Source organism: Canis aureus, chromosome 15 (assembly GCF_053574225.1).
Source record: "Canis aureus isolate CA01 chromosome 15, VMU_Caureus_v.1.0, whole genome shotgun sequence".
Classification (NCBI taxonomy): Eukaryota; Metazoa; Chordata; class Mammalia; order Carnivora; family Canidae; genus Canis; species Canis aureus.
This window is the reverse complement of record NC_135625.1, coordinates 60,300,514-60,327,460: the sequence shown is the minus strand read 5'-3', so window position 1 is coordinate 60,327,460 and position 26,947 is coordinate 60,300,514. Positions and strand designations below refer to the sequence as shown.

Below are 26,947 nucleotides of genomic sequence, written 5' to 3'. Positions count from 1 at the left end.
AAGAAACAAGTTTTGATTGGAAAGGAATATGAGCTTTTTTTTTCTCTTTTAAGATGTTATTTATTTACTCATGAGAGACACAGAGAGAGGCAAAGACACAGGCAGAGGGAGAAGCAGGCTCCATGCAGGGAGCCCGAGGTGGGACTCGATCCAGGGTCTCCAGGATCACCCCTGGGCCAAAGGCGGGGCTAAACCGCTGAACCACCTGGGCTGCCCAGAAAAGAATATTGATCTTTATACAGGAGGCCAGCAACCTGGGAGAAGGCAGACTCTTGTCCTAAGACCAACTCCGAGGCTTCTGTGGGGCCAAGGATTTTTTAAAGGGGTTCAGGGTGGTTAATCAGTAAAGGGAGTGCCGTGGTCCATAACATTTCTTGTACTGTGCAGACTTAATGGTGCCAGCTACAGAGGTTTTCACAGCACACAGAGGCTGTGCAAGGGAGTCTGGCTCCTTAGTGTGGGGCACTGAGGTTGCCGGCACGTGCAAAGGGTCTGGTTTCTGTTTCCAGACATGCAGAAGGGCTCTATTCTTTTCTAGGAAAGAATGCATGATCTTAAGATTTAAAAAAGAAAAAAAAAAAAAAAAAAAAAGGTTTCATTAATCAATCACATGGGCTAGGGGTGGTTGCTAAAGCTTCAAGACTATTAGGTTGGCCAGAAAGACAGAAGCAGCTTCAAGAGTAGCCACTCGGGGCACCTGGGCGGCTCAGGGGTTGAGCGTCTGCTCTATAGGAGGGAAGAGAGTGTCAATAGGATGCCCTCCAGGTATAGGGCTGGCTGCTCATGAGCCCTATTTCCAGGGTACATGTTACAGTCTTTATGAAAAGCCTCGAAGAACGCTCAGAAAATAGTGTTCCCAGCCCAACTCTCAGTCGATAAATGCTTCGTACAAGGCCCAGGCGGTGTGGCCTGCCTGACAGCCGGTTTAGCACGGAGGGAAATACAGGAATTCTACGATCTGCGGCGGAGTCAGACAAATACCCCATCCCTCCTCCCTGAAGAAGCTTCCGGGCCAGCGGGGAGACCCGCAGGCAGCCCAAATCTACCCTAATCCTGCGAAAGGGAGTCGAGAATGGCCTTCTACAGATGGTACTAACGGTCCACTAGAGGAGGAGCGGGAAGGGGAACGGGAGGGCAACGGCCTCCCCGATGGGCCGCGAGACCCTTCGGCCCCAAGTCAGGCAGCGTCCCCGGGGCGCGTCGAGGCCTCAGCTGGATGCAAAGGGAAAGAAAACAGGAAGGAGGAAGGGGGGGGGTGCCTTCCTCCTTCACTACGTGGCACGCGCATAACCACTGTGGAAGGCAGCACCGTAGGCATTTCCCAACAAAATACATTCAGCAAACCCTGCAAGACGTTCCCGTAGGGCGACGATCTCCGTAAACCACCTTCGCGCTCCGCCTACGCGGCGCACGCCCCTCACTGCGCAGGCGCCAGGGATGACCTCTGAGGCCTCCGAGCGAGAGCGCTAGTAGTTCCGGGTTCCCCCGCGCTCCGCTCTAGCCGCAAGCTTCCGCTTCTCCGCTGCTCTCGGTGGTAGGCTCCCTCCCGCGGGAGCGTGGAGCCGGGCCGGGGGGCGGGCCTTCCGGGAGAGGGGCGCGTGCGCGTGGGAGAGGAAGGTCGCGAGTAGGTAAGGGTGTCCGAGAGCTTGGGGGTGACGGGGGTGACGAGGGTGGGGGGTCTGCCATGAGAGACGGGCGGTCGTTGGGGAGGTCCTGCAAGGGTCTCCGACCGTCTAGAGTCCCCAAGAATAAGAAGAGGCGAGTTCGTCATCAACCAGCTCGGAGGTTTCACACCACCCTGCAAGCAGGGTGACCCTTTCCTGCGTAAATTGGGGACTTTACCGAACGCAGGGCGCTAGCGTAGCTTCCTCCCCGGCGCAGTTCCTCTCTCCTGGTTAGGAAGCGTGCACGGCTCGGTTCCTCAGCTCATCACACGGCATTTCTGCACCGTAGCTGGGGGAGAGGAGATGCAAATTAATTTTGTTGCCAGTTGGAAAAAAAAATATTTGCGGGTGCCTGGCTGGCTCGATGGGTAAAGCGTGCGACTCGACCTCGGGGCCTTCGAGCCCCACCTTGGGTGTAGAGATCATAAAAAATAAATAAATAGAATGCCGTACCGAGGCGAGCGCCGGCTGACTTGACACCTGCTTCCAGCACAGGCAAGCGGGATCCGGTCAGTTGCAGGGGATCGGAGGCGTTGTCGTCGGACTGAGTCCAGCGGGCAGAGGTTCAGAGCCGTTCACGTCCCTACGACCCAGTGGATCGATTAGTACCAGACTTTAAGAATAATACAACATCACGTTTAGGTTGTTTTTCTGTGAGCTACGTGTGCAGAAGGTGTGGGTTCCCCGAGGCCTGAGGAGTAGGAGCGCACCCACCATGCACCTGAGTTTTGAGGTCAGCGTCCACGCAGGGAGGCGTCTACTTGTTCTCAGGTGGGAGGTGAGGAAGCCCATGTAAAGGACCGTCACTGCTGCAAACACGACGTCGCCATCTAAGCGCAAGAGTCCAGAGCTGGTGCTTTCCGCTAACCAGTGGTTTTCTGAGAAACTGGAGAAAGCTCTCCCCCCGCATAATTTGCGCACACACACACACACACACACACACACACACAGGCACGCTTCGTACCGTTTTAAAAAGTTGCAAGGGATTCGCCGCGCTCAGGGATACCCAGGTTAGGAACTCCAGCTCTTCAGCTGCCCTTTTCAAAGGAAAAAGGCAAAACTAATCCAGAGCCAAAACTTGAACTTTCAAATGCACCAAATCTATCCTAAAAATCAAAGAAACTTACCCTTTTATGCCAAAGTAAAAAAAAAAAAAAAAAAAAAAATGCATTTTCTTGTGTGGGCTTAACATGTCTTTCTCCAGCCCAGCACATTTGAAAATAGATGTGTGTGTGTGTGTGTGTGTTTTATTTATTTTTGCTTAGCATTTCCCACTCCAGTTAATTTTTCTTTATTCTGTTTTCTTAAGATCACATTTAAGGAAAAATGACGTTTTTAAGTGACTGTCTTGTACAATGAAAATTCACTGATGTAAATTATTTGCCTTTAATGTCTTGAACATAATCATTCTTTTATTTTAAAGATAAAATTGGAAGATTGTGTAAGGATGCACACTGGGTCCTGAAAAATCCTAAGTAAGGCTCTCTCCCCAATTAAAAAAAAGAATTTAAGATAGTAAAAAGTGACCATCTGATAGTCTTAGGACCAGTATTTACGGACAACAGAACTGTTTAGCTGTTTTAGTCTGTGTTAAAAGAAAAGCATACGAAGCTCCTATGCCTTTCTTCGTCAGAGATATATGTCTGGTCTGTGGAAGGAGACTACAAAGTCTCCTTTGTAATTGTTATAATCATTTTCAATTTTCTTCTGTTTGGCAAATGGATCTTTATTACTAGTAAGGGATTCAGGTTTGAAGAGGCTTATTTCCTTTCTCCATCATAAAAGTTTTAGGACTTGGATTTTGTGGTATAACCACGTCCCAGTGGATTCTAATGAGACCTCGTTACTTCTCAATGTCCCAGTAATTTGCTACATTGCAAAGTGGGCCTGCACAGAAGTTAACATCCTGTGGTGGTTTCAGTGACCACTTACTTTCCCAAGGAGTCCCTTCCTCTTTGCTGTCTGTCAAGTTACCAAGCTGCTGGTCCCCTCCCTTGTGTTTCTCTGGCTGTCAGTTTTTATAAGTAAAGATGTCATTCCAGGGATTTAGAGGTTTAGCTGCAGGAGTGTGTTTCTCCTGATGAGATTAGATGAAGACAAGGAATAGGGGGCACCTGGGTGGCTCAGTGAGTTAAGTGTCTGACTTCGGCTCAGGGTCACGATCCCAGGGTCCTGGGATTGAGCTGCACATGGGGCTCCCTGCTCAGTGGGGGGCCTGCTTCTCCCTCTGCCCCTGCTCATGCTCTCTCTCTCAAATAAATAAAAATCTTTTTAAAGATGTATTTTTAAAAAATAAATAAGGAAAAGGAATAAATAACTGTGCCCGACTAGATCCTATGAACCCCAAACTTAAAAACACGTTTAGGTTTTTTTCTTAAGTTACCCTTTACGGAGTGCGACGGCTTTAACTAACTTATCCCTCTTATTTCTAACTTATTTCCACAAGCTTTGTTTCCCAAAAAGGAAAGTCAGATTTAGAAAACCACTAACTTTAACCCAGCCAATAAATGGCAGAGCCAGGATGCAAACCCAGGCCTCAGGACTCCATGCTGCCTCTTCATTTAAAAATATAAGGTGAAGGAATTCTGAACACATAAGTGAGAACACTGCAACAAAACAATAGTTCCTGACCACCAAATAACTGACTGTGAAAAACTGTGCACTTGCAACAGAAATCTATTTAAATGCCATTATAGCAATTAAGCAAAAACAAAGCAAAGTTGACTAAGAAACCATTATTTTTAGTTTTGTTTTTTTAATCTCATGTTTGAAAAAAGATAACTTTCACTGAAGGGAGAGAAAAAGTAAAGCATGCAAAGACACTGTAGCCTCTAAAGGCAACTTGCAGGTATCTGCAAGGCACTGATTTGTTACTATTTCCTATTTATACATTAAACTGTTAATGCCCTTTTTTTCTCATTGATGAAACTATAACCCTACCCCTAAGGAGGCAGCCCAGCCCACTCCTGCCCACACAATGGAGCTAGAGTTGAGAAGGAAGTGAATCTGAGAATGGGAGTGCTGAAAGGAAAAGGAGGAAGCAAGGCTTGCAGGTGATCTCCAGTTTGGAGGGACAGGGAAGAGACCCTGGATCCGACAGTTTTCCCATTGCTGGCCTTCAGATGGCACTATTGGCTCATTTGGTTGGTGTTCAGATTGTTAAATGGTTTGAGATTGACATTCTGCGATTAGTTGGAGGTCAGCCTCTGTTCTTTCAATGCATCTAGAAATAGACATGAAAAATTCCTTAATTTAAACACAGGTTTTGGGTTTGTTTGTTGTTTTTTTTTTTCCTTACAAGAGTTATTTTGAAATTTACTTGGCCTCATTCTTGTTTGGGTTTTAAGATTTTGTTGTTGTTGTTAATAGTAAACTCTGCGCCCAACATGGGGCTTGAACTCATGACCCCAAGATCAAGAATCACGTGCTTTACTGACCGAGTCAGCCGGGTGCCCTAGAGGGTCGGTTTTTTTGTTTTTCAGTTTTTTTGTTTGTTTTTGTATATTTCTCCCATTGTTCTTTCAAGATAGGTCTATGCCTTTTTTTCTGTTTATCAGTTCCTTTTCATCCCCACAGAACTGCCCCCAAAGATGGTCTCTCATCTCAAAGGTTCTCATCTCACTACAAAATTTCACATAAATTAGCATATCCTGCCAGAGGTGACCTCTACATCTGGTCTGGAATGGAATGAGACAGTTATTTCACCAACAGCATTCCTGATTTTCATGTATCGCCCATATAATTTTTTATATATATTAGCTGTAATTTCTGCATATGACATATTATTCTTGTACTTATTTCAACATTCTGTGCCTCTAAAGAAAAAGTTACTGTTTTTAGCTAATGACTTAGCTAGTATGCATTAAGACAATATAGAAGATGGAAGATAACCTTATAACCTATAAGTCCTTCTATTCAGGAATAAAATGAATCTTAAAGAGCTGCTGAGCTATCTCTGTTTTGTTTTTCCCAAACGGCTCTCAGTCTCTAGGCAGAATTCAATCCAGCAACCTAGAGGCTAAATGACCTCATAACTCATTAGCAGTTCTCAGAGCCATCTGGAGCCCTCCAGGAGAACAGTGTTCAAAGGGCTGATAATAAAGACAACAGGATAATTATTTCTCTGCCATGATTAAACCTTTAGATGGCAAGCAGTCAGCATTTTTATTCTACAGATTGCTGAGATGGGTGTTTTCTAAAGGTATAATAATGCTGTGGTTGGATAACTCATTTGCCCATCCTCATCTAGCCTACAAATGGGTAAACTATCAGTAAATAATAGAATGGTTCGCTGTAAAAAGGGCAGCACAGCAAGGCAATAGGATGGGAACATCAAATGTAAAAATTAGAAATGGAAAGCATGTAAAGGAAACAACCATTTGGACTGTGGATATTTCTCCATTCCAAGGCATGCCCTGCCCGTCACAAGACTGATTCACATGTGGCTGGCTGTTTTTATTTCTAAAGTGTTCATTAGATAATCTTGGAATTTCATATACTAACCTGTTTATCTTCTCATTTCCTGTAGGGCCTCTTGCTGCTCAGAAAATGTCTTCCCTTTCAGAATATGCCTTGCGCATGACTCGTCTGAGTGCCCGGCTGTTTGGTGAAATTGCCAGGCCTACTGACTCCAAATCAATGAAAGTGGTGAAACTGTTTAGTGAGCAGCCTTTGGCCAAGAGGAAGGAGACTTATGACTGGTATCCAAATCACAACACTTATTTTGCACTCATGGGGACACTACGTTTCCTTGGCCTCTATAGGTAATGGCAAAGAACACAAATAGTAACCTGTAAGAGATTTTTTCCAGTAGATTAGAGAAGGAAAAAGCCTTTTTTATCCTTACAGTTTTGTGGTTCTTATATTCAAGCCCAGTTGGTTCAGGTTCAAAGGCACAGTTTTGAGGGGGAAAGGCTTTTAAAATACTCATAATGGACACACTGAAACAAAAAAGGAAGTGGAAGACATATTTTAATTATGTCTAAAACTGGACTAACATTGACTAGAGACTGAGCTACAGATATGTTTATTTATTTATTAATTTAAAGGCACTCTAAAGGGATGCAGAGGAAAACCTGGACCCCACCCATCCCTGCTTTGTCCCCACAGGCTGCCAGAGCAGCAGGTCCTCATTGGTCAGATGAGGAGAGTCCCTGCCCCAAAGCCAATCTCCTTCCTAGTCGGTTTCTGGGAGACTCCTTTCTCTCCTAATGGCAGTTTTGTTGGAGTTCCTATTTCCTTCTACCTTTTTCTGGCATTTAGTATGTACCCTTTCTGATATATTAACTTAGTCTAAACGAGTTGTAGTTCAGCTTTAATAGTAATACGAGCGGGCACCAGAGTAGCTCAGTCAATTGAGTACCAGGCTCGACCTCAGCTCAGGTCTTGACCTCAGGCTCCTGAGTTCAAGCCCTGCCTTGGGTTCCACACTGGGTGTGGTGCCTACTTAAAAGAAAAAATTAAAAAGAGTAATACATAGATCACATAGGTTCTTCACACCATGTGATATGTTTGTGTATGTATAGGAAATGGTGCTCAGGACTACTGCTCTAGAAAGAAAAAAGATCAAATACCTACACGGTCATTTTCTTTAAAAGAAGTCTTAATTACCATAGTAATACATGCCCATCATAAAAGAATTCAAACTGCATAATAGTGTAAAGTTAAAATAAATCTACTTTTTGGGGTGCCTGGCTGGCTAAGTCGGTAGAGCTTATGACTCTTGATCTCAGGGTTATCAGTTTGAGCCCCACATTGGATGTAGAGGTTACTTAAAAATAAAAGACCACTGGGTGGTGGCTCAGTGGTTGAGAGGCATAATCCTGGAGTGTCAGGATCAAGTCCTACATCAGGCTCCCTGCATGGAGCCTGCTTCTCTCTCTGCTTGTATCTCTGCCCCTCTCTGTGTCTCTAATGAATAAGTAAATAAAATCTTTTAAAAAATAGAAATCGGGATCCCTGGGTGGCGCAGCGGTTTAGTGCCTGCCTTTGGCCCAGGGCACGATCCTGGAGACCCGGGATCGAATCCCACGTCGGGCTCCTGGTGCATGGAGCCTGCTTCTCCCTCTGCCTGTGTCTCTGCCTCTCTCTCTCTCTCTCACTGTGTGCCTATCATAAATAAAAAAAAAAAATTAAAAAAAAAAAAGACTCAGGTTAAAATAAAAATAAAATGTTTAAAAATAAAATAAAATAAAAAATAGAAATCTACTTTTTGAGAAAATGTAACATGTTTGAATTGGACTTGTCTTAGATTTATTATTTTTTTAAATTTATTTATGATAGTTACAGAGAGAGAGAGGCAGAGACACAGGCAGAGGGAGAAGCAGGCTCCATGCACCGGGAGCCCAATGTGGGATTCGATCCTGGGTCTCCAGGATCGCGCCCTGGGCCAAAGGCAGGCGCCAAACCGCTGTGCCACCCAGGGATCCCTGAATTGGACTTGTCTTAGGACAGCAATACCAAAGTTAATTTGGGACTATTCACTGTAGTATAATAAAATTGATAGTTCATTCCATGTAGCTAAAAATTGGTACTTTCATCTATCCAATGGATATATATTTATATTTAAAGATTTTATTTATGTGACAGAACATGCACTAACTAGCAGGGGGAGGGGCCGGGAGAGGGAAAGGGGGAAACACAGGCTCCCTACTAAACAGGGAGCCCAATGTGGGGCTCCATCCCAGGACCCTGAGATCATGACCTGAGCTGAAGGCAGACACTTAAAACTGAGCCACCCAGGTGCCCTTCTGTGGATATATTTTTAAGATATATTTCTTAAGTACCTTCTGTGTATGGACACTTATCTGAGCACTAGGGGAACAGTTGAGCAAAATAGAATAGATTTTTTTTTTTTGAAGATTTTATTTATTCATGGGAGACAGAGAGAGAGAGGCAGGCAGAGACACAGGCAGAGGGAGAGGCAGGCTCCATGCAGGGAGCCTGACGTGGGACTCAATCCCGGGTCTCCAGGACCAGGCCCTGGGCTGAAGGCGGCACTAAACCGCTGAGCCACCCGGGCTGCCCTAGAATAGATCTTCTTAATATAATCGAGATTAGAATCCATGACATATTTTGAATTTCTGGAATTGCTCTGGGGCTTTCTCACTATTAGTCTGGGCTCAGAAAATAAATTAATTTTATTATGATCCAGAATAAAATATCACTAGAAAGCAGATCTCCTGAGTAGAAATTATAACCCATAACAAAATCACATTCAGCTATTTTAATTTACCGGTTTGGTGCCACTCTCCATTTGTTTGAAAGATAAAACCTTGACTATCTTTGGGGATGGGGTAGCATTTAGTTTTCCATGGAAAAGCACAATTATTTTCATGTATTTAGTCACTAGTTATGGTAAATGGTGCCTCTAATGGAAGGCCTCCTGTGGCATCAGGCAGGATGAAACTAGACAGTCTTTAGTAGAGAAAATATTACTCTCAGACCTGCAAATAAGGGAGGGAGGCACAGGTTCTCCTGAACACTCAGTCACACAGGTGGTTGGGTTTTATCATCACAAAGACAAAGACTCCTAGCTTTGGAGCTGTCCCCCTGGTTGAGGGTTGATGGGAATGGAGGAGGGGGGTGAAGAAGAGAACAAACATAGTGGAGGAATAAATGATGGATATGCCATGAAGCTGAGTGTGCTGTGGGGAAAAAATAGGAAAGCCATCTGAGCAGGATGAAGAATACTCCCAGGGCACATGGTGGGTGGGAAGAGGATGGGTCACAGTATTGACCAGGACAGTCAAGGTCAGCCTCTTTCAGAAGGTGAGGTCTAAGCAGAGGCTTGAAGGTGGTGAGTGAGACAGGTGGGATCTGGGGAAGAACTGTTTAGGCAGAGGCAAGAGCAGAGCAAAGGCCCTGAGGTGGGAGTTCTGACGTCTTCAGGACTAGCATAGGCGGCAAAGAGAGTGGTAGGGCCACAGGCAGATCGTGAAAGGCTCTGAGGGCCATGACAAGGTCTTGGCTCTGGGTGAAATGGGGGAACCGTCTGTGGGCCTGTGAGCAGAGGGGTGATGTGATCTCACTTATAATTTAGAAGCATTACTCTGGCTGCTCTGTTGAGAATGGATGATTTGGGGGCAATCATAGCTAATTCCAAAGAGGTCAGCTGTATCCATCATGTTCATGGAATGAACAGTGTACCCTACAAAACCAGTCTGTTTTAAAACTACCTAAGGAGTTAACAGTTGGGCCCAGCACATCCCCTCTTATTTAATTTGTATGCCATTACTATCCACACTTGACAGGTGAGGAAACTAAGATACAGAGAGGGCAGGTCACATATCCAAGGACACACAGCCACTCAATGGGAGATGGAGCTGTGATTTGAACCCAGGTTGAAATGGGCTCCAGACCTTACATATTTAAATGCTACTCTGTTTTAGGTATTTAATCTTAGGCAGTCTTCAGCTTACCCCCATCCGGATGTTCAGACAGGGCATCTCTAGAGCACCTGTCTTTTGATTTGGCTTCCTTCCGAGCCTTTCCCCAGCAGCCTTTTTGTGTGGATTGTCCACAGCCATGAAGGCAGCTTCCTTCAGACCTCTTCCCCCTTGTGGTAGATGCAAATTCCTGGGGCTCTCAGGGTCTCTGTGTAGCTGTTGAAGCTGAGATCCACTTTCTGCTTCCCTATGTTCAGTCTTAACCATTCTAGGGAAATTTGGGGTGATTAACGTTGTGTCATAGTTGCATAGACTCACATGGGCTGGCCTGGGAATGTCAGTTGCTTGTGAGGCATTGTTTCTAGGAGGGGACACTGTGATTTGGAAATGAACTTTTAGAACACAGCCCCTGTGTATGCTGGGGACTCCTTGTCCTTTCTGTTCCCCAGGCTGAGCCTGCAGAAGTCAAGGCCCAGTAACCAGAACAGCTAAAGGGAACCATGCTAGACGGGTCTGCTTTTCCCATCAGGTAGATATACTAGCTGATTATTTTCCCTTCTCCACTCAGAGATGAGCATCAGGACTTCAAGGATGAGCAGCTGCGTCTCAAGAAGCTTCGTGGCAAAGGAAAACCTAGGAAAGGAGAAGGGAAAAGAGCCACAAAAAAGAAATAGTGCTGGTCCATCAGAAGAGAAAAGTTCTTCCTCAGCAGCTGACCACAGAAGAAGGTGTATTTATCTTTCTACTTGCTGGAGGAGTGTGAGCTTCCAAGACTGAAGAGTATTTGAAGGAACACGATCATTTCTGTGTTGAAGTCCAATTCAGTCGAGTTGTAACTGGTTCCTTGGACACTTTCTAATTCTGCAAACTTATTCTGGCTTTGGTTTTATACTGTGAGGTTTACCTCTTTCTCTGGAGAAATGAATGCATAGGTGGTTGAAGACAGACTCATTTGGGGTGGGAATGGAAGGTTGGGATCATGGGAGGAGACTCGTTAAATGAGCATCGTTTCATCTCCCCAGGATCCCATTACACCAGCCCTTACCTCTGCCATCCCTCTGGCCCTTCAACCACCGTCTCTACCACCAAGCTCACAAAGTTTCTGAACCATCCACATCTCCTTAGAGAGTAGTATCTACTGAGCTAGATTTGGGGGAAAGGCTGTACCTGCTAAGAGAGTACTGAGTGTACACTACCTGCTGTACATAAGGTACTGGGGCCCTAGTAATACCATGGTTAGCAAGAGAAAACAGTCCCTACTTCATGGAACTTTGAGGCTTGTGTGAAAGATTAATATCATTACATAAATAAAATTGTTTAAATGCTACAGAGGATCCCTAGGTGGCTCAGCAGTTTAGCACCTGCCTTCGGCCCAGGGTGTCATCCTGGAGTCCCAGGATCAAGTCCCACATCAGGCTCCCTGCATGGAGCCTCTTCTCCCTCTGCCTGTGTCTCTGCCTCTCTGTCTCTCATGAATAAATAAATAAAATCTTTAAAAAAAAATGCTACAAAGGAAAAATCTAGACTTTTGTGAGAGCATGGACCAAGCGATGGCTCAATCCAGAGATAGCAAGAAGCCCAAACCTGGGAAGTTTAAGGAAGGCCTCCCTAAAGAGATGGTGTTTAAGCTGAGCTCTTAAGGATGAATGAGACAAGAGGGGGTGCCTGCCTGGCTCAGTAGTAGAACATGTGACTCTTGATCTCCAGGTTGTGAGTTCAAGCCCAACTTTGAGTATAGGGCTTACACACACACACACACACACACACACACACACAAAATTACTGGAGTGCCTAGCTGGTCTAGTCAGAGGAGCATACAAATCTTGGTCTCAGGGTTGAGTTCAAGCCCCATACTGGGTATAGAAATTAATAATGGGGCAGCCCAGGTGGCTCAGCAGTTTAGCGCCGCCTTCAGTCCAGGGCATGATCCTGGAGACCCAGGATCGAGTCCCATGTCGGGCTTCCTGCATGGAGCCTGCTTCTCCCTCTGCCTGTGTCTCTGCCTCCCTCTCTCTCTCTGTGTCTCTCATGAATAAATAAAATCTTTAAAAAGGAAAAAAAAGACATTAAAAATCTTAAATAATTTTTTAAAAATTTTAAAGATAAAAATGATGGGAAAAGTGCACAAGAAAGCATCCTGTTCAAGGAACTGAAACAGAGCACTGACTACGGGTTTCACCCAGAAACAGGCCAGACCCTGAAGGATTTTGCAAGTTCTTTTTTTTTTTTTTTAATGTTATTTATTCATGAGATATAAAGGCAGAGACACAGGCAGAGAGAGAAGCAGGCTCCATGAAGGGAGCCCAATGTGGGACTCGATCCTGGGACTCCAGGATCATGCCCTGGGCCAAAGGCAAACGCTCAACTGCTGAGCTACCCAGGTGTCCCTCTTTTTTTTTTTTTTTTAAGATTTTATTATTTGAGAGAAAGAGTGCAGTCATGCATATAATGCAAGTGGCGAAAAGAGCTGAGGGAGAGGGATAAACAGTCTCTGTTCTGAGCACATAGCCTGATGGTCATGATGCAGGACTTGATCCCATGACCCTGAGATCATGACCTGAGCTAATATCAAGAGTTAGATGCTGGGACGCCTGGGTGGCTCAGTGGATGAGCGTCTGCCTTTGGCCCAGGGCGTGATCCTGGAAACCCAGGATCGAGTCCCATGTCTGGCTCCCAGCATGGAGCCTGCTTCTCCCCCTGCCTGTGTCTCTGCCTGTCTCTCTGTGTGTCTCTCATGAATAAATAAATAAAATCTTAAAAAAAAAAAAAAAAAAGTTAGATGCTAACTGACTAAGCCACCCAGGGCCCCTCAGGGCTTTGCAAGTTCTGTGAAAAAGCCTGGACTTAACCAACTTGGCCAGTGTGTGAGGTGTTACTCCTTTGAGAGAGACTTTTGTATACACAAAAATAGCTCCTCAATTAACTGTATTCTAACAGTTTCCAATGAGGTTGTGAGGGCTTCTCTGATTTTTTGTTGTTGTTGTTTGTTTCAAGTTCCAAAGATCTACCCCCGTCTAGTACATTTTTTATTTTAAAGTACTTTTCTGTGATGGGATGACCACTAGGTGTTATAGTATATGTTGGCAAATTGAACTTCAAAAAAAAAAACTTTTCTGTTGTATAATTTACCATCTTAAGCACTTTTAAGCAAATAGTACAGTAGTGTTAACCACATGCACGTTGTCCTGCTAAAGTACTTTTTAACCCTGTTTCTGCCTCTCAGGAAAAGAGCAAAGTGCACAGGCAAGAGGACAAACAGCTACTGAAGCTATGATTTTCTCTTCCTGTAACATTAGAAGTACAGGCAATAATTGCCCTGCCAATAATTCCTGAATTAGTAAGAGTCCCATTATATATGTTTTGATAAATTATTATTTTTAAAGATACATGCTGCAGATGGTATGGCTAGGGCCCATATTATTGTCTTAAAAACTACTTAAAATTGGGTACTTTGTGTCTGACCGACATAACTTCAGCAGGGGACCGAGGATCCATCCGGTCACTGAGAACTTTTTCCTGAGCACTTTCCATGTGCCTGCCACATGCTAGTTCTAGAGGACACAGACAAGTAGACTTGTCCTAAGATTGTGTGAAGGACAGTTGTGTGTTTTAAGGCATTGGCAAGATCCCAGGGATTTGCTCACAAAAGTGCACACTTTGTTATTCTTGGCCAGTGCAGCTGAGCCAGGTGGGTGGAAGATTAACCCAGGACGTCCTGCTGAGAAAGGCTCTCGGCCTGAGCACAGTGTAGAACAACCCAGTGGATGTTTTGAGTTATACCATCTCCAACTTGTGGAGAAGGCTTGAATGGAAGGAGCTTGGAAGAATTGGAAGAATATTTTAAAGGGAAACTGAATCAGACACCAATAGATGACCTGAGTCAGAAAACAAGCAAAGAATCTGTGTGTTAGTTTGCTGCCGGCCCCTGAATGCACAGGGAACCTTAGCACTGATCGATAGGGAAGTCTGTAGACAACTTCACAGTAGATTAGTACGCCACTGCTGAAAATCAGAAACTATAACTAAAATTTATTTGTATATAAGGTGTGCCCTGAAACCCATCTGACACAGCAAATGCTACCTCACTTAAAATAGCCTGTACTGAATGTGGTGGACCAGATGGAACACAGAGGATCAGAAAGAGGAGGTAAGTCTTTTTTTTTTTTTTTTCATTTTTATTTATTTATGATAGTCACAGACAGAGAGAGAGAGAGAGAGAGGCAGGCTCCATGCACCAGGAGCCCAACATGGGACTCAATCCCGGGTCTCCAGGATCACGCCCTGGGCCAAAGGCAGGCGCTAAACCACTGCGCCACCCAGGGATCCCAGGAGGTAAGTCTTGATGCCATAAAAGTAACATGTTTCAGGACACTGACCTTTAAGATGAGGACTGAGTGCAATCAGAAAAAATACACCTTTCACTGCAGGTGTAGGCTAGCCAGATGTTTAACTGGATTTTTCTGGTCAAGACCAAAACTATTTGTGTTTTCCCTCGAATGTTTGCTGTTTGGTGTGCATGAAGGATTTTGCCCTTGATTTCAATGTAGCCCTGGTAAAACAGACTGGGTTTGCAATTCCAAGGTCACAGGTTGAGATGTAGTTCTCCTCACTGGCCTTGTGACCTTCAGCTACATAACCTTCACTGCATCTCCTTCTGTCTCTGTAAAATCATAGTAATGCTTCACTAGATTCACGAAATATTAAGATTTGTGAAAAGTATCATGGGAATAGTAAAAGAGCAACCAAGTAAGAGTTAGCATGTCTTCCCAGTAGATTCTTCTGAGGTACTGTTGACAAATACATGCAAAAAATATAAAATTCTCTGCATCTACAAGCAACACGACAGGTTCAGAAAGCAGTATATGGGAGAGGCATTTTATTATTTACATAATCATGAGTTCCAGAAACTCACTTTTTAAAAAGCATCATATAGGGAAGCCTGGGTGGCTCAGTGGTTGAGCACCTGACTTCAGCCCATGGCGTAATCCTAGAGTCCTGGGATTGAGTCCCACATCGGGCTCCCTGCAGGGAACCTGCTTCTCTCTCTGCCTGTGTCTCTCATGAATGAATAAATTTTTTAAAGTCTTTAAAAAAAAGCATCATATATATGTGTGTGTGTGTGTATACAAATACATATAAGCATATAAACATAATGCTTTTACTTGTAAAGCACCTTCTGAAAAAGGATAAGTTGAGAATTGAACATTCCACCCTCTTCACCCTTTCCTTTTTTCTTCACACATTTCCCCCAAAGCTTCTAAGTGCCTAATTTTAGAGATTTAGAGGCAGGAACAAACTTCAAAGGAAATAGATCGAGGGAAATGTCTTTTAAACTGCCAACTCCATCTTCATAGTCCTTTTTCTTAACTACTCATTTATAAGTTCAAAAGAAAGCATTTCTTAAAAAAAAAAAGATGGAATCAATAAAACAAACAGTAAAACATAAGAAGACTTAGTAAAAAGGAAATAAACAGTAAAGCCCAAGGTATTAAGAACTAGAAAACCAGTAAAACATTTATGCTGAACTTAGAACTGAAATGTTTTTTTTTGTTTTGTTTTGTTTTTAATTTTTATTTATTTATGATAGGCACACAGTGAGAGAGAGAGAGGCAGAGACACAGGCAGAGGGAGAAGCAGGCTCCGTGCAGGGAGCCTGACGTAGGACTGAATCCCAGGTCTCCAGGATCACGCCCTGGGCTGAAGGCGGCGCTAAACCGCTGAGCCACCCGGGCTGCCCTACATGTGTTTTCTGAGACAGGATAGATTCATTGATGGAGAGTTTTCTATGTCTATTACAGGAGCTCCTTATTGACCATCTAAATTGGTGGTTAGTCCAAAATATCTTCCTAAAAGAGCCACAAAACTAACCGACCTATTGCATGTAGCATAAAAAGAACATTCTCAACAAACTGAAAGTCTTAGGACACAGGCCAAATCTAAAAGTCTGAGTATATCTAGTATGAGAACAGACCAGTGCATTAAACACCAAACAAATTAAATATAAGGGCAGCCCGAGTGGCTTAGCGGTTTAACGCCACCTTTGGCCTAGGGAGTGATCCTGGAGACCCGGGATCGAGTCCCACGTCGGGCTCCCTTCGTGGAGCCTGCTTCATAGACTTCTCTGCCTGTGTCTCTGCCTCTCTCTTTCTCTCTCTGTGTCTCTCATGAATAAATAAATAATATTTTTTAAAAAATTAAATATAAATGTTTAATAAAGTTGTAGAGATTAATGCAATGGAATCACCAAGAATGACCTCACAAGCAGTGAAAACAATGAATGCAAGTAATGTCAGCATTTTTGGAGCACTAACACATGCCCAGCATTGCACTTTGTAGGCCTCATGTAACTTCTGTATGGTAAGTATCCCATTTTACAGTTGAGAAAAGTGAGGCTTAGGTCTTCTGCCCAGGATAATGCAGGTCTAAAGTGTAAGACTGAAGTTGTTTTGTTTTTTTTTTTTTTTTTTTAATTTATGATAGTTACAGAGAGAGAGAGAGGCAGAGACACAAGCAGGCTCCATGCACCGGGAGCCCGACGTGGGATTCGATCCCGGGTCTCCGGGATCACACCCTGGGCCAAAGGCAGGCGCCAAACCGCTGCGCCACCCAGGGATCCCAAGACTGAAGTTTAAATCGGAGTCACTTGACTTCAAAGCCTGTACCACCAATCACCACACTGGTACAGGTGGGATCCTCACAAGCAGAGAGGGTTACAGCAAATTGCATGTGCAAAGACCCACAAACTGTAGAACTCTGGTTGACAAGAGCTATAATGAGCACGGCCTTGCCACTTCAGAGCCATAACCTAATGAACCCTAAAGTTCCCAGTGTCCTTTTATGACCTGGCAGTGTAGCAGTGATCTTTCGGAGTCTGAAGATGATTATGACAATGCCATTTCCCCAGTGTTTTCCCATTTGCTAGGAACTGTGTGTAAGTCTGTAAGTTATACCACTTAATTCTTACAACAGCTCTGTGAACTGAGTATTCTCTTCCCCATTCAATAGGTGAACTGAAGTTTACAGCTGTGCTTCCCAGCTGTGGCCATGCATTAGAATCCACTGGGGGAGGTTAGAACTCTTGCTGGGTTCTGCTCCAGACCAACCCGAGTTGGGGCAGGGAGAGAAGTTACTTAAGCATTGTTTTTATACTTGTTTTTAAGTAGGCTCCATGCCCAGCATGGAGCCCAACTCGAAGTCTGAACCCAGAACCCTGAAATCAAGACCTGTGCTGAGATCAAGAGTCGATGCTTAACAGACTGAGCCACCCAGGCACCCCAAGTATTGGTATTTTTGAAAAGGTCCTCGGGTAGCTCTTTATGCAGCCGAAGTTAAGAATCACTGGCTTAGAGGTACCTGGGTGGCTCAGCTGGCTAAGCATCTACCTTCAGTTCAGGTCATGATCTCTGGGTCTTGGGATCGAGCCCCATGTCAGGCTCCCTGTTCAGCAGGGGAATCTCCCTCTCTCCTTCTTCCTCTGTCCCTCCCTGCCACTTGTGCATGCATGCGCTCTCTCTCAAGTAAAATTAAAAAATCTTTTTAAAAATAAAATAAAATAGAATCACTGGCTTAAAACAGGATGGAACCAGCCTGGTGACCTGCTGACTGGGGCAACTGGTCTGACAGGTGGCAAATCCTGAAGGAGTAGGAAGGGCTAGGTCCTTCTGGGACTCTAGCCACTTAACTAAGTCAGCCAGGGAGCACCAAGGTGGCTGGTGGGCAGAGCACAGATAGAGGCAAGGCCTCAGAGTGCAAATCCCACACAGGATGCAGGAAAACAGCAGCAAGGTGACCCCCTGACAGAGAAGGACGGGCAGCAGCCACCAGTGTGATGAGGGGGCTCCAAGGAGCAGGAGCCTATGAAAGCAGGTAACTACCAGTGCTTATTGCACTTATTTCATTCACAGGTAGTTAAATTCATGGTGGAAAGGCTATTTGGAGCTGTAAAATACAGTTAGGGTGGCACAGTCACTTCCATAGGAATATCAAATGTGGATATAAAATGTTAGGATTCAGTAAAGTGAAAGTAAAAATTAACTCACATAAATCTGATGTGTACATGACCTTTTAGAAATACACATAAAATATAAAAATTGGGATTTGCCTATTCACTGCTTTCTTTGGGCATTCTATCTTTCTTTGCCCTTCACTCAGCTTTTGGTGGGAGACCAGTAGGAGTAAAAGCATGTCTGTCCTTCCCAGTGGCACAAGACCTATCCCAGTCAATCCGTGTGATTCCTTAAGGCTCAGAGGATGGCTCAGCGCACCTGCAGCAGGATCACCACCAGAGCTCCTGAATCAGCAGGCTGGGATGCAGCCTAGGCATCTGCATTTCCAACAAGCCCTTCCAGGTGATTAAAATACAATTGAAAGCATGAGAATCTTTGCTTTGGGATTCCCGATGGAACTCCTGAAAACTTGGGATCCCTGGGTGGCGCAGCAGTTTAGCGCCTGCCTTTGGCCCAGGACGCGATCCTGGAGACCTGGGATCGAATCCCATATCGAGCTCCTGGTGCATGGAGCCTGCTTCTCTCTCTGCCTATGTCTCCGCCTCTCTCTCTCTCTCTCTGTGTGTGACTATCATAAATAAATAAAAATTAAAAAAAAAAAAAAAGGAACTCCTGAAAACTTAAAGAGAGAAACTGTGGTTCCAAGATATGTAGTGAGCCACAGGGTGGAGGCATCCAAATGACCTCGTGCTTGTAAATGAATCACGATGTCTTGAATCAACCTCAAACTGTAATTTCCTCATCACTGGCCTCCTTCAGCTTCTGCTTTTATCATTCTCTCCAACGAGCACACATGTCTGTCTGATTTTATTCCTAGCAAGTCCTTAGCATTAATAGTTGCTCATCCTTCTAGTATGATCTAGAATGACCTTATCTCCACAGTGGTTTTTGTGAAGGCATGTTCAAGGTAACAGAGGCTATCCCAATCCCTGGATGCTCAATTCCAGGCACGTGGGCTGTTCCAGACCATCTGTGCAGGTTGTAAACTTCATCACAGAAAGGAAGGCATAACCAGAATTATTCTTCCTGTGAAAAATAATCACTTGATTTTTCCCCCTCTTTTATTAGTCCTATGAAGTCTCCTATTGCATTCATAACCAGCAAAAATAGTAGGGAAGATGAAAGTGAAGAAAAGCTCAGTGATCTCCTTTGCAGATCACAGTCTGTCTTGTGTGGGCTCTCCACGATTCTGTTTGCCACATCACAAAACCACTCAGGCACCAGCTCCCTGAGGAGGGCGGGGTGACTGGGCGATGTACAGAAAATAGGAGTAAAGAAAATTAGGCCAGATCATCTACTCAACTAAGACCACCCCAAAACCTGGTTTATTGTCAAATGTTTTGCAAAGAACAAGTATTACTCCAATGATTCCCCCAAAAGTTACCTTTTAGAAAGTAGTGTCACGAATTCCTCGTACAGCATGCTGACGTTGCAGCTATGTTCTTACTAAAAATGAGGCACCTGAGAAAGCATCAAACTGGCAATTTTGAGTTATGTGTTTCTAATTGCTGTTATTCTTCAGGAGCACCAATCAGTTGAAAACTTGTGCAAATCCTCTACGTCCTGCTTTCTTTTTTATCCCCCACCAAAGCCCCTCAGACCAAGGAGGTCACCATTGCCCTGCTGCCTCCCTAGATCCACGGGCAGCCAGAACCTCTCCCCTCCCCTTCAGGTCTAAAGTGCTCAGACCAAGGAGGTCACCATTGCCCTGCTGCCTCCCTAGATCCACGGGCAGCCAGAACCTCTCCCCTCCCCTTCAGGTCTAAAGTGCAGTGCTGCCCCTCTGTCACCTCAACAGGATGAGTCACCCTCATACACCCCAGGCTGGTTCAGGTACAAGAGGAATCTGTTTCTGAAATGCCAAAGTCTCAAAAGAGAGGCTTCTAAATACTTTTTATTAACTGTTCCCGGTAGAAGGCAAATGAGTGCTGACCATCTTGCTCTTAGGTTGCACCAACTAGGAGGCTCAGCTGAAGCAGACCATAGTTCAGGGTGTTGGAGCCTCTTTACCCAAAGATTGCAGCCAGGCGCCCCTGGGAGCTCATTAGCCATGCACAACTTCAGGCCTTCCCCAAACCTTTGGAGTCAGGATCTGCATGTTAACAAGATCCCCAGGTGGCTTGCACGCACCTGAAGAGAGGCGCTGGTTTAGATATGTGTCAACCTGCAGTTTTTTTAGAGGTCACAGGTGTACTGGGGACCCAAACATAGTCTCTTCCTGCCCTTACTCATGCAGTCCATTCTCTCTGCCTGGAAATCCCTTCCGTCGTAGCTTATCAACCTGGCCAACTCCTACTCATTCTTCAAGGCCCAGACCAAAGATTGCATCCTCACTGAAACCCTCCTGATACCCTGAGTCAAAACCAGTTACTCCCCAGAGCACCTGGGTGGCTCAGTTGGTGAAGCATCTGACTCTTGGCTTCTGCTCAGGCCTTTTTTTTTTTTTTTTTAAAGATTTTATTTATTTATGTGAGAAAAAGAGTGAGTGAGTGAGAGAGAGAGCAGAGGGAGAGGGAGGAACAGACTCCCCACTGAGAAAGGACACCCCCCCTACAACATGGGCTTGATCCCCAGAACCCTGGGATCATGACCTGAGCCAAAGGCAGATGCATAATCAATTGAGCCACCCAGATGCCCCTCTGCTCTGGTCTTGATCTCAGGGTCTTGAGGTCAAGCCCTGTGTTGGGCTCCATGCTGGGTGTGGAGCCTACTTAAATAAATAAATAAATAAATAAATAAATAAATAAATAAATAAATAAATAAATAAATAAATAAATAAAAAGACAAAAACTAATCATTCGTGCTCCACTCTCCCTTTAAAAAGATTTTATTTATTTATTCATGAGATACACAGAGAGAGGCAGAGACACAGAGGGAGAAGAAGGTTCCTCCCAGGGAGACTGATATGGGACTTGATCCCCAGACCCTGTATCACACCCTGAACCAAAGGCAGACGCTCAACCGCTGAGCCACTCAGGCGTCCCTTCTGTGCTCCCTTGACACATTACATCTATTACATCCAATATATACCAATATTATAGAGTCTGCATGCCATATTATAAGTATATGCTCTCAGTCTGTGTCCCCTATAAGAATGTGAATTACTCAGGAAAAAGAACATATTTTGGGATCCCTGGGTGGCGCAGCGGTTTGGCGCCTGCCTTTGGCCCGGGGTGCGATCCTGGAGACCCTGGATGGAATCCCACATCGGGCTCCCGGTGCATGGAGCCTGCTTCTCCCTCTGCCTGTGTCTCTGCCTCTCTCTCTCTCTCTCTCTCTCTCTGTATGACTATCATAAATAATAAAATTAAAAAAAAAGAACATATTTTATTCATCTATGTTCTCTAGCACCTAGCCCAGAACTTGAAACAGAGGCTCAATAAATATTACATGAAAACTACCTTTTGATCTTTTCTTCCATTGTTTTAGTCAGATAATAGTAAATCTTACTCCACCACTTGAAGATTTTTCACATTATAACTTTGTGTCCTTTAAAAACCTTTCTTATATCTTTGGTAGCTAATTTACAGTGATTATTCAAAGACATTTCCATTGGCCTAGAAACAATCTTACATTGGACCTACCTTACATTGGGATAGATTTCTGCTTCCTTTCCCTTGCACACACTCCTCTCCCACAAGATAACATATCCATTGCTGAAAAACCAAATTATAGAGTAGATATTTTTAGGGGGGATAGGATGTGGTATAATAAAAGGAATTATTGTATTTCTTCATTTGTATTAAGCTTGTCTTGAGGGGCGCCTGGGTGTGAATTTTATTAAGCGTCCAACTCTCGATTCCGGCTCAGGTTGTGATCTCAGGGTCATGGAATCAAGCCCTGTGTCTGGCTTCCCATTCAGCATGGAGCCTACTTAAGATTCTCTCTCTCCCTCTCCCTCTTCCCCTTCCAACCGTTCATACACTTGTGCTCTCTCTCTCAAATAAATTAAAAAAAAAAAAAAAAAAAAAAAAGCCTATCTTGCGCAGCCTGGGTGGCTCAGCGGTTTAGTGCCGCCTTCAACCCAGGGCCTGATCCTGGAGACCCAGGATCGAGTCCTACGTTGGGCTCCCTCCATGGAGCCTGCTTCTCCCTCTGCCTGTGTCTCTGCCTCTCTCTGTCTGTCTGTCTGTCTCTCATGAATAAATAAATAAAATCTTAAAATATATATATTTTTTAAAAAAGCCTGTCTTGATACCTCCAATATTTTCTTGCAGATATAAAACTGATATTACTGGATGAGTTGTGAGTGAAAGACAAGAAAACAGAAAAGGTTAGAAAATAAGGTAGAAAATAAGTAGTGATCCAAGAGGCCCAATAATTAGTAGCTGTGTTCTTAAACACACCAGAAAACATGCAGGTAATTATGGGGCACTTACAGAGTTGGCATAAGGCCTCAGGTTAACAATGATCTCTTGAAAGACTGTATGTAGTCATGTACCAGCCTGCATGAGATAACACACAGCCTGAGATGTTCACTGGTAATATACAATGAGCAATTATCACTGCTCAGTGCTGGTCAGCAGTGCACAGCTACGAGCAGCTCATGGTCCATAAGATTCATCCAAATGGCCCACAAATTGGTCTTAGTCATGGTTCACATTTATTCTGAATGTATGGTTCTGGCAGTGGTAATTAAAAGACACTGTTTAGGTGGGCTTTTGTTTTCTAAAGTGGCCCTTGCAATATTTATCAAGAGATTAAGTATGAATATCCTTTGACTCGAGGATCCCACATGTCTAGAGCATAGAAATGTAGATACAAATGCATAAAAACTTTCACTGAAGTTTTTACAGAAAAAATAGGAAACAATCTTTATGTTCAACAATACTAAATTACTAAATAAATTAAGTCCATACCTTGGATATTATACAGGGTTTTTTTAAGATTGTATTTATTTATTCATGAGAGACACAGAGAGATACAGAGAGAGAGGCAGAGACATAGGCAGAAGGAGAAGCAGGCTCCATGCAGGGAGCCCGTTAAAATCAAGTAACAGAACATACTATCATAGTATTCCAGTATGAACCTCCTTAAAAATTATTTGTAGGGGTTAGCTGTTATTAATATTATTATCCCACCATTAAAAACGATGTAGAAGGGTAGCCCCGATGGTGCAGCGGTTTATCGCTGCCTGCAGCCCAGGGCGTGATCCTGGAGACCCTGGATCGAGTCCCACATCAGTCTCTCTGTATGATGCCTGCTTCTCCCTCTGCCTGTGTCTCTGCCTCTCTCTCTGTCTCTATGAGTGAATAAATAAGAAAAAAAAAAAAAGATGTAGGAAAAAAGTGACCTTAAGAACATGCCAAAAGTTGGGGCAGCCCAGGTGGCTCAGCGGTTTAGCGCTGCCTTCAGCCCAGGGCCTGATCCTGGAGACCCAGGATCGAGTCCCATGTTGGGCTCCCTGCATGGAGCCTGCTTCTCCCCCTGCCTGTGTCTCTGCTGCGCTCTCTCTCTCTCTCTGTCTCTCATTAATAAATTAAAATAAAATATTTTTAAAAAGAATATGCCAAAAGTTACCTCACAAATCAACCTGTACTAGTGTAACAAAAAAGAAGAAGAAGAAGAAGAAGGAGGAGGAGGAGGAGGAGAAGGGGAAGAAGAAGAAGCTAAAAGTTAAGTGTTTACTCTGAGGTGATTCCATTGTAAGTGACTTTCATAATCTTGCTTCTTTGAATTTTCTAATTTTTCTACAATCAACATACATGTTTAATTAAAAATGTTTAAAGAATAATAAATGAAAGCTGCTGGAACACATGAAAAAAGTGAATTTTTCCTTCCCTAGGGCACAGATGCAAAAATTTAACAGTCAATGATGTATGACTTTAGGTTCAACTGGTTACTAGTACATTATAATGTCTTTATCTATTTAAAGACATATGTTTTTGTTTTTTTTTTAAGTAGGCTCCACACCCAGTGTGGAACCCAACACAGGGATCGAACTCACAACCCTGAGATCAAGATCAAGCCGAAATCAGGAGTTGGACACTTAACCAACTGAGCCACCCAGATGCCCCATGGTTGCCTTATTTATTAAATATAAATTTCAGAGGCTTGTTTAAAACTACAATATTTGTTTACCTTTTAATTTCACTCATTCAGGGATGCCTGGGTGGCTCAGTGGTTGAGTATGTGCCTTCGGCTCAGGTCCTGATCCTGGGGTCCCACATTGGGCTCCCTTCATGGAGCCTGCTTCTCCCTCTACCTGTGTCTCTGCCTCTTTCTCTCTCTCTCTCTCTCTCTCTCTCTGACTCTCATGAATAAAAAATAAAATCTTTTAAAAAAATTTTCACTCATTCAAAAAATTGACTTTCCTTTAGATATTTTTCCTGTAATTAGACGATATGCCACCAGGTGACAGTAGTGCCTCAGTCATTGCCTAGTTATTGGAACAGTAAGAATTTTGTGGCGAGGTGTTCTAATGTGTTGAGAGAAGTATGGTTTTATACTTTGTGACGTTTTAAGTCTTTATTAAAATCTCTGAACTTAATTGAATATGGTAGATATTTCTTATATACTAAGATTAAGAAGACAAAACAGAAAAAATAAAAATAATATAAAAGAAACAACACCATAAAGTCAAAGAGACAGCCTAGAGATACTGCTTAGGCAATTAATTACATAAAGGAATAATATTAGTCTGTCTTCAGACACGTTAAAGAATATACTCTAGTTACTAGCTGTTGGACCAGTCACTTAGGCTTTTTGCAAATGAAAATGATTATGAAGACATACATTATAATTTCAACTAAAAAATAAATATGCTTGTCGAATTTCTAACCAATACAAATATTTAAATAATCCACAATAGTAAGAAAAAATAAGCAGGTCTACAGTGTCGATTAAAATTTTATGAAGTCCAAATATCTGCCCTTCTCACACTGAATTTCAAACCATATGAATGCTAATCTAATTCTGACATTCCTCCCAACTTCCACTGAGACTTCACGTCTGCACAGGGTTCACCTTCCGCACCTTGGGACTTCAGTTCGACATGTGCCTACCCATTTTTGTTTGTCATAACCTCCCTATGGGAAACTCATGGGCACTCCCACTCAGCTCTCCTCCAGTTCCCTAACTCTTCCATTTCTCTCAGTTCCCATTGAAAATGAGGAAGTGTACATTCTGCAACCCTATCTGTCAGCCATAGGAAAGGTCTCAAGCTCTCATTCCTTGAGTCCACAGTTGCTACACATTGCTTCTAGAAACTCAGAAAAAGAAGAGAATGGAGAACATGAAGAGGTCTCAAGATCATTATGAAAGTCCATCTTTCCAGTCAGAAGGCTCCTCCCACGCACCTCCACCCTTCCTGGTCAGCTACTCGGGGACAGTCGTGGGTGCCCAAGAGAGGCCAGCTTTAACTTCATGAATTGTTACTTTTGCTCTCCTTCAGTTCATGGAGATATCCCAGACTTTGGGGTGTGGGTTTTGCCTTTAAAATCATTTATGTAAAATAAATAAATAAAATCATTTATGTAGGGGCACCTGGGTAGCTCAGTGGTTGAGCATCTGCCTTTGGCTCAGGTCCTGCATGGTCACGGGGTCCTGGAATCAAGTCCTGCACTGGGCTTCCCTCAGGGAGCCTGCTTCTCCCTCTGCCTCTGACTCTGCCTCTCTCTCTCTGTGTCTCTCATGAATAAATAAGTAAAATAAAATAAATAAAAAGATATGTGTAGGCTTGAAATACAAGCTAATTATTTGAAAGAAAAACTGCAACATTATGGGCTAAGGATTAAATGAGCTCATACAAATAAGTAAAACAAAACCTCTCTAAATTCTCAGTAGACAATGGACAAAGAACAAGAATGGTTCTTGTTCCAATGCACATCCACTGGATGATAAACATTCAGTAAAATGATCGACTTCATCGAAATCAAATAACAGAATTAAAATTACAAATATGTGATATTTTACCTACCTACTGATTTAACAAAAATGTATTGAAATATGAACCCCCCAACTGATAAAGTTGTGCTGAAGTGGGTCCTTTCACATATTGTTGACAGTAAGAATAAAAATTAATACAACTTTTCTGAAGAGCAATTTCACAATATATTTAAGGATGCTTTAAAATGCTCTCATTTTTGACCCTGTAATTCCATCTTTAATAACTTAGAATAAAGAAGTAATCCAAAATATGTGTAAATATTTTGAAATTAAGATGATCTTGCAGCATTTTTATGCAAGTAAAAAACTGGCACTCAACATCTAATGATAGAAGTCTGTTCTGCTAAGGCAAATTCCATAAATGACATACTAGGTAGCCATTACAAATGATGGTTATCAATACTTTTCTTTTTTATAATTGGAGTTCAATTTGCCAACATATAGCATAACACCCAGTGCTCATCCCACCAAGTGCCCCCCCCAGTGCCTGCCACCCAGTTACCCCCACCCCCACCCCCTGCCCACCTCCCTTTCCACCACCCCTTGTTCGTTTCCCAGAGTTAGGAGTCTCTCATGTTCTGTCTCCCTTTCTGATATTTCCCTCTCATTTTTGCTCCTTCCCCCTTTATTCCCTTTCACTATTTTTTATATTCCCCAAATGAATGAGACCATCTAATGTTTGTCCTTCTCCGATTGACTTATTTCACTCAGCATAATACCCTCCAGTTCCATCCACGTCAAAGCAAATCGTATTTGTCATTTCTAATGGCTGAGTAATATTCCATTGAAATACTTTTTTTTTTTAAATTAAGAAAAGTGTCTGTAATATTATGTAAAAAGCAAGAGCACCTGGGTGGCTCAGTCAGTTAAGTGTCTGCCTTCGGCTCAGGTCATGATCTGGGGGTCCTGGGATTGAGCCTTGCATCTGGCTCCCTGCTCAGCGGCAAATCTGTTTATCCCTCTCCCTCTGCCCCTCTCCCTCACCTGCTGCTCTCTCTCTCTC

At 43.6% G+C, this 26,947-nt stretch overlaps 1 protein-coding gene and 2 long non-coding RNA genes across 8 annotated transcripts in view; 1 reads left to right on the top strand and 2 right to left on the bottom strand.

The window, feature by feature from the left end:
* Window positions 1-3,997, bottom strand: part of LOC144284962 (uncharacterized) — a 28,917-nt gene extending 24,920 nt beyond the window's left edge. The window contains exons 1-4 of the long non-coding RNA XR_013353352.1: window positions 2,629-3,997; window positions 2,386-2,494; window positions 2,118-2,247; window positions 1,345-1,953 (exon numbers count right to left, since the gene is read on the bottom strand). This is a non-coding gene — a long non-coding RNA (uncharacterized LOC144284962). The remainder of the gene's footprint in view (window positions 1-1,344; window positions 1,954-2,117; window positions 2,248-2,385; window positions 2,495-2,628) is intronic.
* Window positions 1,473-11,378, top strand: MRPS33 (mitochondrial ribosomal protein S33). 2 transcript variants are annotated; one of them, XM_077850171.1, is made up of 4 exons: window positions 1,542-1,628; window positions 2,155-2,442; window positions 6,193-6,427; window positions 10,620-11,378. In XM_077850171.1, exons 3-4 carry the CDS (start codon window positions 6,213-6,215, stop codon window positions 10,723-10,725), a joined length of 321 nt encoding a protein of 106 aa, XP_077706297.1. In that variant the 5' UTR covers window positions 1,542-1,628; window positions 2,155-2,442; window positions 6,193-6,212; the 3' UTR covers window positions 10,726-11,378. The 2 variants fall into 2 exon arrangements, with proteins under 2 accessions (XP_077706296.1, XP_077706297.1); XM_077850170.1 differs by lacking the exon at window positions 2,155-2,442 and having other exon boundaries at window positions 1,473-1,628.
* The window catches only part of LOC144284961 (uncharacterized), a 59,492-nt gene continuing 36,944 nt past the window's right edge, over window positions 4,400-26,947 (bottom strand). For 2 of the 5 annotated variants that reach the window (XR_013353347.1, XR_013353348.1), the window contains exons 3-6: window positions 21,642-21,713; window positions 19,442-19,518; window positions 6,168-6,454; window positions 4,400-4,887 (exon numbers count right to left, since the gene is read on the bottom strand). This is a non-coding gene — a long non-coding RNA (uncharacterized LOC144284961). The remainder of the gene's footprint in view (window positions 4,888-6,167; window positions 6,455-19,441; window positions 19,519-21,641; window positions 21,714-26,947) is intronic. The other 3 variants (XR_013353350.1, XR_013353351.1, XR_013353349.1) reach the window with 2 other exon arrangements.